This window comes from Chelonoidis abingdonii, chromosome 9 (genome assembly GCF_003597395.2).
Source record: "Chelonoidis abingdonii isolate Lonesome George chromosome 9, CheloAbing_2.0, whole genome shotgun sequence".
Classification (NCBI taxonomy): Eukaryota; Metazoa; Chordata; order Testudines; family Testudinidae; genus Chelonoidis; species Chelonoidis abingdonii.
The window spans coordinates 14,337,671-14,355,205 of record NC_133777.1 but is presented as its reverse complement, the minus strand read 5'-3'; the positions used below and the strand labels follow the sequence as shown (position 1 = coordinate 14,355,205).

The 17,535-nt window shown below is 40.9% G+C and overlaps 1 protein-coding gene across 10 annotated transcripts in view; it reads left to right on the top strand.

Annotated features, from left to right (window-relative positions):
• The window catches only part of TRRAP (transformation/transcription domain associated protein), a 157,679-nt gene that overhangs the window by 88,132 nt on the left and 52,012 nt on the right, over positions 1–17,535 (top strand). For all 10 annotated transcript variants that reach the window (XM_075069218.1, XM_075069223.1, XM_075069222.1 and 7 more), the window contains 6 exons: positions 1,555–1,674; positions 1,984–2,271; positions 2,786–2,923; positions 3,388–3,500; positions 3,967–4,102; positions 13,120–13,311. In XM_075069218.1, coding sequence (XP_074925319.1) covers positions 1,555–1,674; positions 1,984–2,271; positions 2,786–2,923; positions 3,388–3,500; positions 3,967–4,102; positions 13,120–13,311 — 987 coding nt within the window. The remainder of the gene's footprint in view (positions 1–1,554; positions 1,675–1,983; positions 2,272–2,785; positions 2,924–3,387; positions 3,501–3,966; positions 4,103–13,119; positions 13,312–17,535) is intronic.

Here is a 17,535-nt window from a genome sequence, read left to right as displayed (position 1 = left end):
CCCTGACTGCCCCCTCCAGAGACTCCTGCCCCTAATCACCCTCCCCGGATCCCACCCACCCTGCTGCCTGTCCCTTAACTGCCCCTTACCATGAGACTCCCTGCTCATTCAGAGCCCTGCCTCCACGCGTGCGCGCAGCCCAGCCCCTCCCTTCAGAGCGCTGCGCGTGTGGCAGCAGGGCTCCGGATAAGCGAGGACCGTCTCCCTCCCTACGGAGCCAAACGCTGCCCCACAGGAGTGCGCAACCCCAGCCCCCAGAGCACTGCATGCGTGGCGCCAGGGCTCCAGGGGAAGGCAGAGGAGGGGCCGGCGGCTCGCTGCGCTCGGCCGGCGCTCCGGCCGGGGAACGCGGACCCTGCAGCTTGCTGTGTCGGCAGGATTTTTAATGGCACACGGAGTCCCAGCAGGCAGTCGCGTGCCATTAAAAAATGGCTTGCGTGCCATCGGTTGCCGACCCCTAACCTATTCCATCATATTTCTCTCTTCCATTTGGGAAAAAAAAAAAAGCATCATCTTCCCTTTTGCACAAGTTCTGAAAACAATAGGGCTCAGAGATTCAAGTGTAATCTTTGCAGCCTGTTTTACCTGGTCCTATCCCACTGCTAATATATTTGATGTCACTTTCATGGCTGCCACTGCTGCTCCTGTGGTACTTGTGGTGCCGATTGCTTTGGCCACCTCAACAGTCTTGAACTTTTGCAAGCAATAGTAAGGTCCTGATTAACCTCCAAAACTGAAGTTAAGCAGGCTGAGTGCGTGTCTTCTTTAAGGAATACAGTGACAACTGCTTAGTTATACTGACAATTTGAAAAGTTGCTAATTGTTTTTCCAGTTACCTTTGTCAGTGGAAATCGTATACTATCATGCTGGTACTCTTACGGGCCAAATGTTGGTAAACATAGAGCATCTGGAAAACCCTGCCTTTGAGAGGATGAAATCAGGTGATTGGGCTCCTAACTTCAGTACACACAAATTTCAGGTTTTGCCAGATATGTCTATTGCATTTAGAATTGAACTAAATATCTGTTGCGTTTAGATAAGAAAACTAGTGCTACGAAAACACAAGAAAAGGTAAAGCGTGGTAACAGATTATAAACAGCACTGGCTTCTAATATTTCATAAGAAGCTAATTGTTAGATGAGCGCTATTTTGTGATACTCTGGCTAGATCTACTGATATGATCAATTAGCCTGCTTGTTTTATCTTACCACCAAATAGTCGGCACCCCCATTGGTCACCTTTTTCTCTTCTCTTCCTTGAGAGCATCTTACTTTTTTATTTGTAGCTTTTATAGTCATGAGTTGTTGTCTTAATAAACATGGAAATATGATTACATTTATTTCACAGTAGTTTTCTCTTTCCACCTAAGGGAAATTTAGAAAAATTGTATTGGTTATGGAACACTTGGGAAAACAAGTAATGTAACTGCTTCCACACATCTTGGGGAAGCTTAGCTGTTGGACTGTATCATACAGTGACTCTTCCATGGTGCAAATTCATTGAAAGGTTTTCTTTTTTTTCGTTACATTCCTAATTGTTTCTCTTTATTTCTAGACTGGAGCGTTATTAAGTGCCTTTGTTCAGTTGTGTCATATCTCTACACCGTTAGCAGAGAAAACTTGGATCCAGCTTTTCTCCCGATTGTGGAAAATCTTATCTGATAGACAGCAGCATGTGAGAATCATTTTTGTGTCTTTTTGGTAGTAGCTGGTGTTTCAGTAGATTGTAATTTTCTGCCATAATTACTTGTTCCCTCAATTTTAAAAAATCCATTTCTAGTGTTTCCTCCAGCTATATGTCTTAATACTGGTTGCTTTTGAAAGAAATTGGACCCTTCAGATTTCAAAGGGAATTAATCTTTTCATGTTTTAACTGCTGTATGAAAATTCCCTGATCTGTAGGTATTAGTAAGACTTTAAATATGACCTAAGTGTTGGAAAAGTCTGAATGAAATAGTCACTGTTTCTGTTGCTTTAATTCCAGGCTCTTGCTGGTGAAATAAGCCCTTTCTTATGCAGTGGTAGCCACCAAGTGCAGCGAGACTGCCAGCCGAGTGCACTAAACTGTTTTGTGGAAGCAATGTCACAGTGTGTTCCTCCCATTCCCATCAGGCCCTGTGTGCTTAAGTACTTGGGTAAAACTCACAACCTGTGGTTCCGTTCCACACTGATGCTGGAACATCAAGCCTTTGAAAAAGGCTTGAGTCTTCAGATTAAACCTAAACAGACAACAGAATTTTATGAGCAGGAAAGCATAACCCCTCCTCAACAGGTAAGGAATAACATTAATTAAATTATGATAGCCTACTAAAGGCAGAGAAGACCTAGAGTGACCATAACCAGCTACACAAAGTTAAACATAAAAGTATCTGTCCACACTGAGTGCTAAAGTGTGTAGCTATTATGTTAGTTACCATAAAAAAACCTAATATGCTAGTGGAGACAAGCCAGGTCAACACATGAGCAAGTTTTGAGAGAAGTTGAATTGTAATATGGTGCATTGTTAATTTTTTATATCTCTGATGATAACAGACCATTTACTTCCTGAGTTTTCAGAGTGATCATACAGTGGAGGTCTAGACATAAAAATTAAAAATGTCATATTTAGAACTTAATTGTTATTTTCATGTCTTTTTTTCTTACCCTATGTTGTGTAGTTTAAAATACACCAACTAACATGCTTTAATGTGTAAGGCATTTACTTAATACAAACATTGATCACAAAAATATTACAGCAACATTTTGATCTTACAAGAATGTGCTTGGTTATTTGCTGTGTTTTTTAGGAAATACTGGATTCCCTAGCTGAGCTTTACTCTCTGTTACAAGAGGAGGATATGTGGGCTGGACTATGGCAAAAGCGCTGTAAATTTCCAGAGACAGCAACTGCTATTGCTTATGAACAACATGGCTTTTTTGAACAGGTAGTATTTGCACGATATAAGGACATTGTTAAACTTTGCTCTATATAGATTAACTATCCGTATAAGCATACTAAAAACCCACAAAATGTGTACTTTGTTATTAATAAGAACAAACAAATAAAAAATTCATTTGAGTTGAGGATAATGTCTCAAATAAAACTTCTTCTGTATGAAGTATTAGTTGAAGACTCTGTGGTACCTTGATAAGATATGTTTGAATATAGGCAAAACTAGTTTCCTGCAGTAGTACATCATTCATTTGACCTAAGAAACTTAAAATTGTAAATAGGAAAATAAGTTAACCCTCCTAATTTATTATAGGATCGGTTAATAAAGGTATTTAAAGAGAGTTTTTAAATCATGTACGTGTCTTCAAAAAAAAATCTTAATGAAATGCAATCAGATATATGTTTAGAGCAGATATAAATCTAAAATGAAGTGCCTTTTTTTTTTTTTTTTTTTAGGCACAAGAAACTTACGAAAAAGCAATGGAAAAAGCCAAAAAGGAACATGAACGAAATAATGCCTCTCCTGCTATCTTCCCTGAGTATCAACTCTGGGAAGACCATTGGATTCGGTAACATTTTAAAATTGGAGCAGAATGATGTTGTTACAAAAGTAGTACTCTAGTAGTTTAAAACATCGATTACTAAAATAAACTAAGCCCAGCACATTTACAATACAGAGCAGCTTAGGGAAATAAAACTTTATATTGCTACTCCTGTAACAGACTTCAGAACAGCTATACATAAATCATTGCAAAAGTATAATTTGCTGTTGGTGGAAACAGATTTCACATGGAATTTGTTTCCCCATTTAATATTGTGATCTGGGTCACATGAAAGTGCAGTTCCCCCTCTTCATACACTTCTGTATTATGGTTTTTGTTGTTGTTTGTTTTTAATCCTGCAGTCTATTTACAACTACTGCAATGCCTTCTAAGCATTTTTCAAACATACATGAATGCAGATGCTCTCCTGATATGAAATGCTTAAAGTAACTTTTAAGTAATTCTTGCTAACATCATGTTTTCATTTTCGTAGCTGCTCAAAAGAGTTGAACCAGTGGGAACCTTTGACAGAGTATGGCCAGTCAAAGGGCCATATAAATCCGTATCTGGTACTCGAATGTGCATGGAGAGTCTCAAACTGGACTGCTATGAAAGAGGCATTGGTGCAGGTGAATATTTTTCTTTGAGAATGTGCAGAGATAACATTTTGTTTCACTGTTCATTGTGCTGATTGTGTTTCTTCAAAGTCAGCATTACTACTTATTTCACAGAAGCAGTGAACTCCTTTTTGGGGATTTTCTTCTATGTAGTACATAGCTGGGTATTTTGGCAACCAGAGCATATTGTTTCAACAGACTAACTTGGGTCTTTCCTTTTTATTTTTTCCTCATCTTTCTGTCTCTTTACAAAGCTTCCTTATAATTCAGAATTGATATTTCATACCTGGGTAGCAATCACCAGGGTGGGTCAAGGTTGGGTCATGGTGTCAAATTATTAAAAAGCACGAAGTGGCTGACTGGTGAACATGCTGGTGCCAGTAGTGATTTATGGGGTTGTTTGCAGAAGCATTTACAGTGCTGCATAAAAAACATACCTTGCGGGGGCAGAGGGAACCCTAAGCATCAAACCCGTACTGGTGGGCTTGTGTGATGTAAGATGGTAAGGGTAAGATAGGGATGGGGAAAATAGATGTTGCCTATCCCTTTATGGTTGGTTTGTTCCGGGAAACGAGGGATGCTGATATGAAAATCAAACTGTTGTACCTTCTATGGATGGATAGATTGTAGCTTAACTCCCAGTTTTTAAATGAAAAAGCCCTCTGTCTGCAATGTTAGTATAAGTTTAGATGCTTTGATTTTAAGTGTTAGAGCATGAGTACACCTGACCCTTTCCTTCAGAGTCTTATAATTAACATTACTGCTTCCACAACCATTTACTGTGTATAGTTTTGCAAGGGTGTGCAAAGGCCCAGATTGACACTGACATAGGAAAACCTGCATACACCAGGAAACTGTGTGGATAAATTTTGGTTTCCCTTAATCGACCCTTTGTAGGGAGGAGGATGCTTGCTTCCATGCGTTCTGATATTCCAAGATTGTCAGGGACATAGATAGTTAAATTCCAGGATATCCAGGGAGGACTGGAGTTTTTTGCATAGAGGTCCAGTGCCAGCCTTCATTCTGCTAAAATATGAGACTGTGAAGGGGAAAATGAGATCATGGAAAGGTAAGCATTCCCTAGTTTTACCTGGACTTGCCTCCTTCCCACAACTGTGGAGCTCCAGCCTTGTGGACTTATGGTGCAAGGTTTTGGGGTGATTTGGGAAAATAGGGAGGATGCCACAAAACTGCAGTATTCTTCTCCCCACCCAGATCCACCCTGTTAAGCTTGCAGCAGTAGAATTCAAAAGCAACCTCAGGGCATAATACTGAAAACCTAAAACTTTGATTTATTTTAATGTAGACCACATTATTTCAAATAAAACTGCATTAATTATTAGTCATGCTCAAGCTACTTCAACAAAAGAAACATGTCTCTCCCCCTGCCTCCATTTGTCATTAATATGCTGGTAGGTAGGTTTGGCAGACTTGTGCTAGGTCTATGAAAGAGAGAACTGAGTAAGACACACATGAAATTTTGTTTGCTGGGTTTAAATACTGAATGCCTGAGATTTGGAGTGTACTTGCTGTTGTCACAGGCTGTTGATAATGTGAGCTGACATTATTTTAGTGAAACAAGTATTGCAAACTGAGGCTGCAGGCTGTTTATATGCTGTGATTGACGTATTGCAATTACATGCTTGGCAAATATCTGTTCTAATTTTTCTTAAATTTTATTGCTCTGCTCTGCAATGGCTATCGCATGGGATATTTATACAGTGTGACCTATTGGAGGAGGACTGCTTACTGTGTTAATCTTCTTCCACTTTCTGTTCAAATTATAAAAGACCTCTGAAATAACTGTTGTGTTTGTCTTTTTATTTGGCCTTTTTTTGAGTCTACTTAATTTTATTTCAGAATGAGTCTCAAATATTGCTTTTTACAGCAAATCCACTAAACTTTAAACTTTATAACTGCATTTTAAATAACCATATTGTAGCCAGGGCCACTAGCACCACCTATTATTAAGACTGCCCAACACTTCCCATTATAAGACCTCGTTTTCAGTTGTTTATAACTTTGCCAGTCTTTAACCACATAGGTTATAATTTTCCATGCTGGGTGTCTGCGCTGCCTCAGGGTGATTTTTAATTTCCTCCTGTCATAAGTAGATAGGTAAGGTAAGGGTTAAGTTTCTTTTACCTGGAAAGGGTAACCAAACACCTGACCAGAGGACCAATTAGAGAACTGGATTGTTTAAAGTCAGGGGCGGGAATTTGTATACTCGGGGTTTTTGTTGTTTTCTCAGCTATGAGTAAACAAGTTTCCTTCTAACTCTCTCTTATCTCAAATATTCTACTAAACATCCGTAAGTACAAAGGAAAGCAAAGTAATTCGGCTATGAAGAGCTTTGTGTTGTATGTACAGATGTGGATTGCTGTGTCTTTGTTGCTTCCTCGGCTGTGAGGGACAAGCTTTCTCCTAACTCCATCTTATCTCAAAGTTTCTCCTAAACATCTGTGAGTACAAAGGAAAGCAAAGTAATTCGGCTATGATGAGCTTTGTGTTGTATTTACATGTATGTTGATTTGTTGGACTGGTTTAATCGGGCTATCTTTTAAATCAGACTGTTTATTCATATTTTCTTATAAGCAAGAGCCTGTATTGAGTTTCTTAATGCAAGATTGTTGTTTTATATTTTCTTTCTTTTTTTTCTATAAAGTTTTCTTTTTAAACCTTGTGGAAGTTTCTTTTCCTAGTGAGGCAGAGGGGGGAGGGAAAAGCCCAAACTCTGTGTCTCACCTTCCTATTGTCCCAGGGCGGGAAAGGCTGCAGGACAAAGGGAGGGGGAATCTCTTGTGTGAGCTGACTAGGTGAATGCCTAGCCTCGGGGAAGCTAGATTGCCTCTCCGGTTGTATTCAAGGAGTGAAGTATAGCATTGCACCGGCTAACCCAGGAAGGGGGGGAAGCTGGGAGAGGAGAGAGAGAGAGACCCAGGGGTCTGGGTCTTGGGGGTCCCCCCAAGGAAGGGTTGGGGACACCAGAGAGAGGAAAGGGGGGTCAGGCCCTATAATTCCTGACCTGGTGGCAGCGAGAATATCCAAGCTGGTAGTGAGCTTGGGGGAGTTTCAGGTAAGCACCCAGGTCTTGGACGCTAAAGTCCAGATCTGGGACAGGAGGCTATTACCACACCTCCTAAAAAGGTTCAGCTGTTTCTGAGACCAGGCTTAGGGGAAAAAAATACATTGTTTTGCCTGTGTTAAATGTTTGAGACATCTTTGAAATGGTCTGCTATCCCCATACTTTGGAACAGGGACTTCATATTTGTCTCAGGGATGTGTCTTTTGCCATCCTTGTAAAAATCCCTCCAAATGTTATATTGCAGTTTGCATGTGCTTCGTAGAGACTTGCTTGTGCATTACAGCTAAAATATCTGAAGATTCCATGCTCACTGAATATGCCCAAACCTCTCCCAGCTCTTAGCACTGGCCCGACTGCACATGTGCCGTCCCCTGGTGGTGACTGAGCTTCTTTAGCCCAGGGCTACAGGAATGAAGATGATTGTCCCTCTAATGCAGTGATACTCAGACTGAGGCTTGCAAGTGCCTCTTTAATGTGTCTCCTGCAGCTCTTTGCAGCACATATTAAGAGTGTGATTTAATTATTAACCAATCAGGAAGAGTTTACTATATTATTAACCAATTGCAGTTGATTAAAATAATAATACTTGGTTAGTCATTTTTGTTGTGAGAATTTTATTTTATATATATAAATATTAAATAAAAAAAATCTCACAGCAAAATGACTAAGTATTATTATTTTTTATTTGTTTATATATTATTTTTTTATATATAAGGCCTTTTTGGGTAATGTTGATTGCTAATTTTGCTCCTGAACCAGTGAGGTCTGAGTATCGCTCCTCCCATCTACTCTGGGCTGGAGAGGGGTTGGGCACTGGGACTGAGAGCAGGGAGCCTATCCTGTGCTCTCAGTGAACCCCCTGCTGGCACCCAGACAGCATGAAGGAGACAGCCATCTGATTCAAATGCAGGGAGGAGTGGGGGGCATGTCAAAGAAGTATATATTCGCACAGGGGTAAGCAACCGATGGCATGTGTGCCGAAGGCAGCACACAGACTGATTTTCAGTGGCACTCACGCTGCCCAGATCCTGGCCACTGGTCCGGGGGGCTCTGCATTTTAATTTAATTTTAAATGAAGCTTCTTAAACATTTTAAAAACCTTATTTACTTTACATACAGCAATAGTTTAGTTATATATTATAGACTTATAGAAAGAGACTCTCTAAAAACGTTAAAATGTATTACTGTCACGCGAAACCTTAAATTAGAGTGAATAAATGAAGACTTAGCACACCACTTCTGAAAGGTTGCTGATCCCTGTATTATTAGCACAAGGAGGCTAGTAAGTCTGGGAGTGGATGGGCATGGAGAATAGGACTCAGAGTCATGTGTGGATGAGGAAGATGGGAAAAGTCACAGGAGGAGAGTGGGAACCAGTTGCCTGGGGAGGATAATGAGATTTGAATGAGCAGCTGTAGGGATTGGGGGAAGACCTGGGACTGGCTGGACAAGAAGATTGTGACTATGAACCAGCGTGGTGGGGAATGGGTGTATGGGCAACTGATCTAGCAAGGAGCTAGAGTATTGGGAGACTACTTAGACTGTCTGAGCAAAGAGCCTGGGACAGGGAGCCAGGGGAGAGACTGAGTTTTGATGAGAGGTCTGGGGAGCCAGTGGGGGGTGAGAGGAGAGAAAGAATGGATGAGGAGCTTGGAAGGGTGAACTGGACTGGCTGGGCAAGGAGACGAGGCAAGGAGTTGAGGTGGGAAGTGGATAATAGTTGGGTGGGGAAAGAGGCAGAATGCCTGAACAATTTTTTCAGATTATTTAAATCATCCCTATCCTGAGACTTGTTGTTTTTGTCCTGGAAGTAATTATCACCAATTGACAAACTTCTGGTAATAGGCCCCTGGGGTAGAAAGCAGAGTATGACTTCGTCAAGTTAGTATTACTGATATGAGCTACTGTAATGAGCTCATCTTATACCTTTCGGATGTCACTGCAGATAAGCTTCAAAATGTTTGATGTGCCATGATTTTTAAATCAAACAAGTCTTTAGACTGCGGGTTCAAAATGTATTTAATGCATTGGAGATAACAGGTTTTGAATCACCTCTTGTAGTTTAATGTAAGCCTTATTTTAAATATGTGACCTTTAGAAGCCTACAGTTCACACATACTACCTCCTTCCCTCAGATGTTCTAAATTCATTAGGTGGCACGGATACTGTGTTTCTTCTTTTGGAGACAAGGAACTGGGTATGTAAGGAAAGTGCAGTGATCTTATTTTTCACTTAGTAATTTGTAAAATATATGGTTTGCAGCTGCCTACTATTGACCTTCCTGATTCATTAGAGTTCATTGTGTCTGGTTATATAATCCATTTTTCTGAACAACATGCACTTGAAGACCACTTAACCTTTCTCTTGTCCTTTTCTAGGTTCCACTCAAGAGATTATATGGTCTTTGCTATCCATGTGCTTGATTAATGAATACTTTGTAAAGTTTTGACTGTTGTAGAGCAGTCAAAAGGCAGGAGGCATGTTGTATATAGCAAACATATTTAAAGAAGTGTTGTTTTTTTCAAGGCATTCAGAAGTCGGCAATATAGAGATTTTGACCGATTTTATATAGCTAAATGGCCACTAGACTTTTTTTTTTTTTTAAGTGACTCTGTGAAGAAATAGTGCAAAAGTAGGTAGATACTTTCACTTGAGAGAAAACTGAGGAATTTTTAAACACTCTTTGTGTCCTAATATAAAAATGAAGTAAATTAAAGCATGTAGAGGAAATCACCCTTATTAGGAAACCTGTGGTCTTAAAGCTTCATCTCTAAGGTTCCTAGTATATGCTAAATGCCTCCTTTTATTTAGAGTCTATCTGTGTTATGCAACAGATGGGTGTAGTTCCTTGTAAGGTTCATTAAAAATGTCAGCGTATACAGACTTAGACCACTTGGAAAGAATTACAGAACTGATGTGGCTACACAAGAACACTTTTCTGGTATATTTGTACACATGCATTTCTGTAATAATTATTGAATCCTTTTTACTTTAAATTTGAAATACTTTTCGTATATTTTATAAAAGTAAGTTAAAAACCTTCTCATTCTGAGAAAAAGATAATTCTTTAATGCTGAGCAGATTTGTTTCTCGTAGGACTTTAAGCCAGATATTGAGCCCAGATCATCAAGGTGAGAGGCTTGTGCATTAAGTCATGAATGGAAAGGAGTTTGCTGGTCTGCATCACACAGTCACAATATGGTGTGACTTGATTGTTTCTCTTTGAATAAGAGACAGGACAGGAATAGCAAACCTTACTGCATTTCAAGATTCAGTGGCATGGAAAGAGCCCCATGAAGAAGCTTGCACAGCTCCTTCTTATCCCATATATGGTTTTAGAAAAGCAATTAGTCACTCACTCACATAAATAGAGACAAGCTGGGTTAGGTAATATCTTTTATTGAACTAACTTCTGTTAGTGAGAGAGACAAGCTTTCAGGCTTGGACAAGAAGACCTGTGTGTAAGCTTGAAAGCATGTCTCTCTCGCCAACAGAAGTTAGTCCAATAAAAGATACCTCACCTGCCTTGTCCGTATTGTCTTCGGACTAACACTACTACAGCACACTGCGTACTTACATAAATACTAATTTTGAAAAATCTGTTCAGTTTCTGAAACCAGCACACACTAACCAGAAACTATTTACTATCTGCAAATAGTTCATGCACATAGTGACTTTATTTCTCTAAATGTCCAAATAGTTGCAGAAGATGAGCCTGTTTCTTCAAGTTGCTGAATATCCTTAACTCCAGTTAACTTCAGTGTCTTGCAGGAGCAGTTTCCTGTATCCCAAAACCCTCCTTCACAGTGACTGTTTATTTTTGCATGATAAATACACTGCATTATATGTTTCTTAATATATACAAAATCTATCTGAATTCTACCTCAATTTTTGGGGAAAAATAGTTTCTCAAGGTTTTCTTAGTGTAGTACATCTGTTAATTCTTCAATAATTCTTTTTCCTCACTCAGATGTAGAAAAGGGAGATGCAATAAGTATGTATTACTTCAGGGGCTAAGAGTGAAAATTGTAAAGATTACTTTATGAATGAAGTACTGTGTTTGTCCTTTGATAGGACCCAAAATTGAGCTGGTCAGGCTGTATCAGTGTTAGAAAGTGAAGTTGCTGGTGTTAACACTACTGATGACTAGAATTGAATATTTGGCTTAACTAACAGTTCTGTCACTGAGTGATTAAACAGTTATCTGTCCAAAAAGAGCCAAATATAGGTGTTCAATATATAATTTTAATTTGTTTGTTTTTTGTTGCTATTTTTAAATCAGTAATGTATTCTGTAGCTTGAATAATGTATTCTGTCCTATTCAAGTATGCACAGACCTTCTAAGAACACTTTTGTGGTAAGCTTTCTACAGCTGCAAAATAAAGAAAACGTTGTACAGTAGATTTTAATCTTTGAGTTGTAGCTGAGTGAATTGATCATGTCTGACAGGTTCTACTTCTGATGGCTTTCAGTTTAAGTAGAAGTGACAACCACCAGCAACTGCAGATACGTTTTTGCTGGAGTTGTGTGAATGAGATTTTCAGTAATGAGGCATTTACTAATGGACTAAAGAGAACATACTGAAGCTATAAATTGAGCTTCTGTGGCTTTAGACAGATCCATGTAATAGTGTCAGGAAACATGTATTCATAAATAGCTGGATGTGAAAGAATAATTACTTCTCTGCTGATAGACTTACTGGTTTCATTTTATTGATATTATTTTATGCTGATGTTTCTGAATCTGACTTTGAACAGCTTATATTAAATGTATTCTTTTATGCAATTTAACTCTTGATCCGTAGAGAGCGATCAGAAAAGATGGCAGCTGTATATCAGTTTTCCTAAACCTTTGTGAAACTGTTTTAATAATCTACCTATTAAAGTTGAGGTATTAAAATAACAAGTGGCCTGTGATATAGGACCCAAGACTCATTTCCATTTGCTCACATTGCCATTGTGTTTAATGATCCAGTGTATCATGTAATAAAAAAAAAAAAGTTGATTTTTCATTCTGTAAGTGTAGGATTGCTACCTGACGGTTTCTCTTTACGAGCTCAGGCTTAAAAGCTAGTTAAGAATAAACTGAAGCAACATTTAAATTAATTGATACATTACTTTAACAAATGAAAGTGATTCCTTTTGATATTTTTAAGCTAATGAAAATAGAACAAAGCCAATGTAGCTGGAATTTCTGTGCAGCACATGAACACAAAGGGGGGCTGCACTGGGAGAATCGAGTGCTCAAGGTGTACAGAATCAGACCTTTACTCTCTGCTTTGAATGCTAATGAGTGTTTGCAAATATTTGTGAGCTAATTTAAGTGTACACTCTCTTTTATTTAGTCAGATCTTCTCAAATATATGCAATAATCAACCTTTCAGTACATGTGTTGCAAAACATTTACATGCTATGGTGAAATTGTGCTTTGATTCTTCTAGTTGTCATATATCTGCCAGTCCTGTGTTTCAGGAAGTCTCTGAAAATAGCTTAACATTTATTTCTCAGTCAGAAAGTGACTGTTACTTAAAATGATTGAGTCCCTGTATGCAGATACTGTTTTGACATAAACATATAATTAGAGCTAGATCGTTTTTAAAAAATTGTCATTTACTTAGTCTCCTAAAAACTTGATGTACAGGACAGCTGGGCAGCCTAGTATCTGTGCAATATGTTGACATGTAAAGTCAATTTATGTTGCTGAAAAGACATGAATATCAACAGATGAACAGAAAATCCCCCTGATCAGAGATTTTAGTTTCAGGAAATACTATTTAAAGTATTCTCTTTCAGAAACTGGAATTTCTAGAAATTAGTCCATTTAAAAAAAAAATCAAGTTTACAAATCAAGTCATATGTCCATTTAAGATTTCTTTTTGCTTTCAGATTTTCCTCTGTTTATGTAAAACAGGTGTTTCGTAGCTAATTTTCTGTTTTACCATTAGGTGGAGCTGAGTTGTCCAAAAGAGATGGCTTGGAAAGTCAACATGTACAGAGGATATCTAGCAATCTGCCATCCTGAAGAACAGCAGCTTAACTTCATTGAGCGCTTGGTAGAAATGGCCAGCAGTTTAGCCATTCGTGAATGGCGAAGGCTTCCTCATGTAGTGTCACATGTTCACACTCCCCTTCTGCAGGTGAGATTAAGAACAGTCATACTGGGTCAGACCAATGGTTCATCTAGTCTTGTATCCTGTCTTCTGACAGTGGCCAATGCCAGGTGCTTCAGAGGGAATGAATAGAATATGCGATCTTTGAGTGATCCATCCCCTGTCCTCCGCTCCCAGCTTCTGGCAATCAGAGACCAGTGACATGAGGAGCCAGGGGTTGCATCCCTGACCATATTGGCTAATATCCATTGATGGACCTGTTCTCCATGAACATATCTAATTATATTTTTTGAACCTCGGTGAGGTTTTTGCCTTCACAAAAGATCCCTGGCAACAAGTTCCATTGGTTAACTGTGCATTGTGTGAAGAAGTGCTTTTGTTTGTTTTATCATTGGGTGACCCTGGTCCTTCTGTTATGTGAAGGAGTAAATACCTACTTAGTTGTTCACTTTCTCCACACCGTTCGTGATTTTATAGACCTGAATTATATCTCCCTCCTCCCCGCCCCTCATAATCTCTTTTCCAAGCTGATTGGGTCCAGTCTTTTTAGTCTCTCTTCATATGGAAACTGTTCCTTCTTCGAGTAGCGTCCCTGTGGATGCATCACTGTACGTGTTTGCGTCCCTGTGCTGCTGATGGAGAATGTTGGTAGCAGTGTCTGTTAGGCCCGCGCACACATCTCTCCTTGTGCTGTGCCACAAAGAGGCTAGCCAGGGCATGTGGGTTAACAGTCCTCAGTTCCTTCTGAATCGCCCCTGGTTAGAGACGGAGCCCTTAGCTGTCCATTAGCGGATCATTAACTCTACTTTTCAGTTGTTAATCTTTAGATTTTAGAAACCCTTAGCCTTTTTTTGACTTTTATTTGGCTGTCTTAAAAAACAAAACAAAAACACAACAAAATGAAGAAAGAAACACTTTGTTCCTGTGTCAACCTCGGGGGGGGGCGAGCGGGAGAGACACCTGGACAAGGGTATGCCCATCTCTCCAGGTTTCAAGAAATGTCGCACTTGCAGCATGGTGATCCTGGTTGTGGACAAGCACTCCCAGTGCATTCACTGCCTCAGTGATGGGCATACCCAACAAAAGTGTTCCATCTGCCAGTAGCTGCAACCGAGATCCGGTAAGGAATCTCTACCAGAAAATCATCTTTATGGATGTGACTTTCCGGCCCCATTCGTCTAGTGGGCGTGAGTCTTCCCTTCAGCCTTCGACTTTGAAGAATAGTGGTTTGAAGAAATGCTCTGGGACTCCTCTCACAAGTCAAAAAAGAGAGTGAGAGGTTCCTTCAGCTAGCCCAGGGATAGCTGAAAACGATCGCCATCTCGCTCAATATCCTTGGCATTCTCGGCACTGAGATTGTCATGCACCTGTGCCTTACAGTTTGAAATCGCCAATTACCAGGCACTCATGGTGAAATATGACTACACAAATTACAATAAATTACAAGACTGATAAAGTGGTGGAGAGCTTCTAGAATTCCTTCAAGGCCATCATTCAAGAAGGGCAACTGGTTGCAAAAAAACCCCTCAGATTTTCCAAAGGAGGTGAAGACTACGGTGGAGGACCTCTCCTTTGAAGTGGTGAAGCTCTTCACTGAGAAAACCAATGCCTCTCTCCACTTCTGGAAGGATTCCAGGGCTGCTCTCAGGTCACTGGGAATCTGCGCACTTGGGCAAGAGAGTCACTTTAGCTCTCAATAACAGGAGAGGCTTTGTTCATCCCAGTTCCCATCACAACAGCTCTATGAGCCCCAGAAGAAAGAAGGTAAGTTCTTGAAATGAAAGCCTTCAGGTTCCTGGCCATTGAGCCAACCATCTGCCCCTAAGCATCACTTTTGATGGGCAGATCGAGGTGCCATGAGACCACTCTCCACTACTACCTGTGACCAGGCACCCATTTGGCCACCGTTTGGCAGTGTTCCACAGTGCATGGGAGCACATAACATCAGACAGATGAGTCCTAGAGATTGTCAGATCTAGATATTCCATCCATTTCACCTCCCTATCTCCTCCAAAACACCCTTTTCGGTCCCTTCTCATGTGTCTACTGTGGCAGGAGATAGATTGACTGACTGCTGCAGTCAGGAGCCATAGAACCAGTACCTCAACGTCTACGAGGAAAGAGGTTCTGCTCTTGTTACTTTCTAACACCCAAAAGGAAGGGTGGTTGGAGACCCATCCTAGACCTCAGAACACTCAACAAGTTCATCAAAGCTCAGAAGTTCAAGATGGTCATCCTAGTGACAGTCATTCTATCACTGGAACAGGCGGACCGGTTTTCGGCCCTCGACCTGCAAGATGTCTGTTTTCACATCTCAATACTACTGGTGCACAGACGTTTTGTCAGGTTCACTCTGAGGTAAAATTCTGTCAGTGATGGCTGCCCATCTACAATCTAAGGGATAATGATCTATCCTTATCTGACAATTGTCTCCTCAGAGCCTGGTTGCTTCAGTAGGTTCGTCGAGCCACCCAGGACATCATAAGCTTGTTCATAGAGCTGAGCCTGCAGATCAGTTCCCAGAAGTCGACCCTCACACCAGTGCAACGTCTAAAATTCATAGACGCGCTACAGACCAAAGCCTTCCTGCCTCAGGACAGGTTTCCATCCCTTGTATCGCTTATAGACAAGGGCCAGCCAGAATCTGCCTCCAGCTCCTGGAGCATATGGCAGCTGGCATGGTGGTGATTCCACACGACAGACTTCACATGCGATGCCTACAGCTATGGTTCAGCTCGGTTTACAGACCAAACAGGGACAGTCTGGACAACCCCTTTCATTCCCCATCAGGATCAAGAACTCCCTGGACTGGTGGAAGAACCCGGCCAATGCATACAAAAGAGATTTCCTTCTTTCAGGCGCCACCTTCATCACTCCTTACCACAGACGCAACCCTCATAGGATAGGGCGCGCATCTAAACGGTCGCCCGTGGTGATCTCCCTGCACATCAATCTCCTCGAGTTGAGATGGTCAGAAATGCCTGCCCCAGTTTCCTCCTGGTGATAACAGGATCACATACAAAGGTCCCGATGGACAACATAGCCTGCATGTATTATATCAACCACCAGGGATGAGCACAGAGGCAATAAAACTGTGGAACTGGTGCATCTCTCACAACATCACCTTATCCATGGCTTACCTCCCGGGTAGGCAGAACGAGGTAGCAGAAAATCTCAGTCACACCTTCCTGCACGACCACAAGTGGGAAATGCACCTGTGAGTACTTCTCGACTTGTTTGCACGGTGGGGAACACCGTCCGCAGATCTGTTCCCCTGAGGCAGCGCATCTTCTCTCTCAGGACAAAGGGCCTATTTACCTGCAGAAATGATCCAGGTTCCAGATTTGGTGCATGTCCCAACAAATCTCTCCAGTGTCAGCAACATCTTCCTCATATTCTGGAATATGTTCTGACCTTTAACCTCAATTTTTATCCCCTAGCTCTCTCAGGGTCCACTTAGCAGCTATTACATCATTTCATAAATCTATAGAGGGGTACTCAGTACTTCTGCACCCGGCCACTAAAAGGTTCCTTAAGGGAATAACAAACCCTTAACCGCAACCTCCTACCCTGCCATGGGATCTAAACGTAGTGTTGAAAGGGCTGACTAGGCCTCCCTTCGAACCTATGGCCACCTGTTTCACGAGCATGTCTATCGATTAAAAATTATCTTTCTCGTTGCAGTTTCCCCTGTTCTTCCAGTCAAGGTAATAGCAGCTCTCATAGCTCATCCCCCATACACAGTATTCTTCCCTGACAAGGTTACACTTAGGCTCATCCCTAAAGTGACCTCCTTGTTCCACATGAAATCAGTCTAATTCACCTTCACGTCTTCTACCCAGAACCTCACCAAGACAATAGGAAGATCGTACTGCATACCCTAGACCAATGGTTCTCAACCTGTTTATCACTGTGAGCCGCATATGCAGCTCTCTGTGTTGTGTGGGCCACATCCACACAATATGTATACTACCTGTAAGACCCTCAGAGCTGCAGCTATGTGCTGATTCGGCCGCAAGCAGCCTACAGACTGTAGGTTGAGAACTACTGCTCTAGATGTTAGGAGAGCTCTTGCATTCTACCTCAATAGGACAAAGGCCTTCAGGAAGTCCCCTAGACTATTTCTGTCTATGGTGGAAAGATCTAAGGGCTCAGCGATATCAGCCCAAAGACTATCCAAATAGATCTCGAACTGCATCAGACAGTGTTACCAAATTCATAACATGACCTCTCTGGACTCAATTCATACAC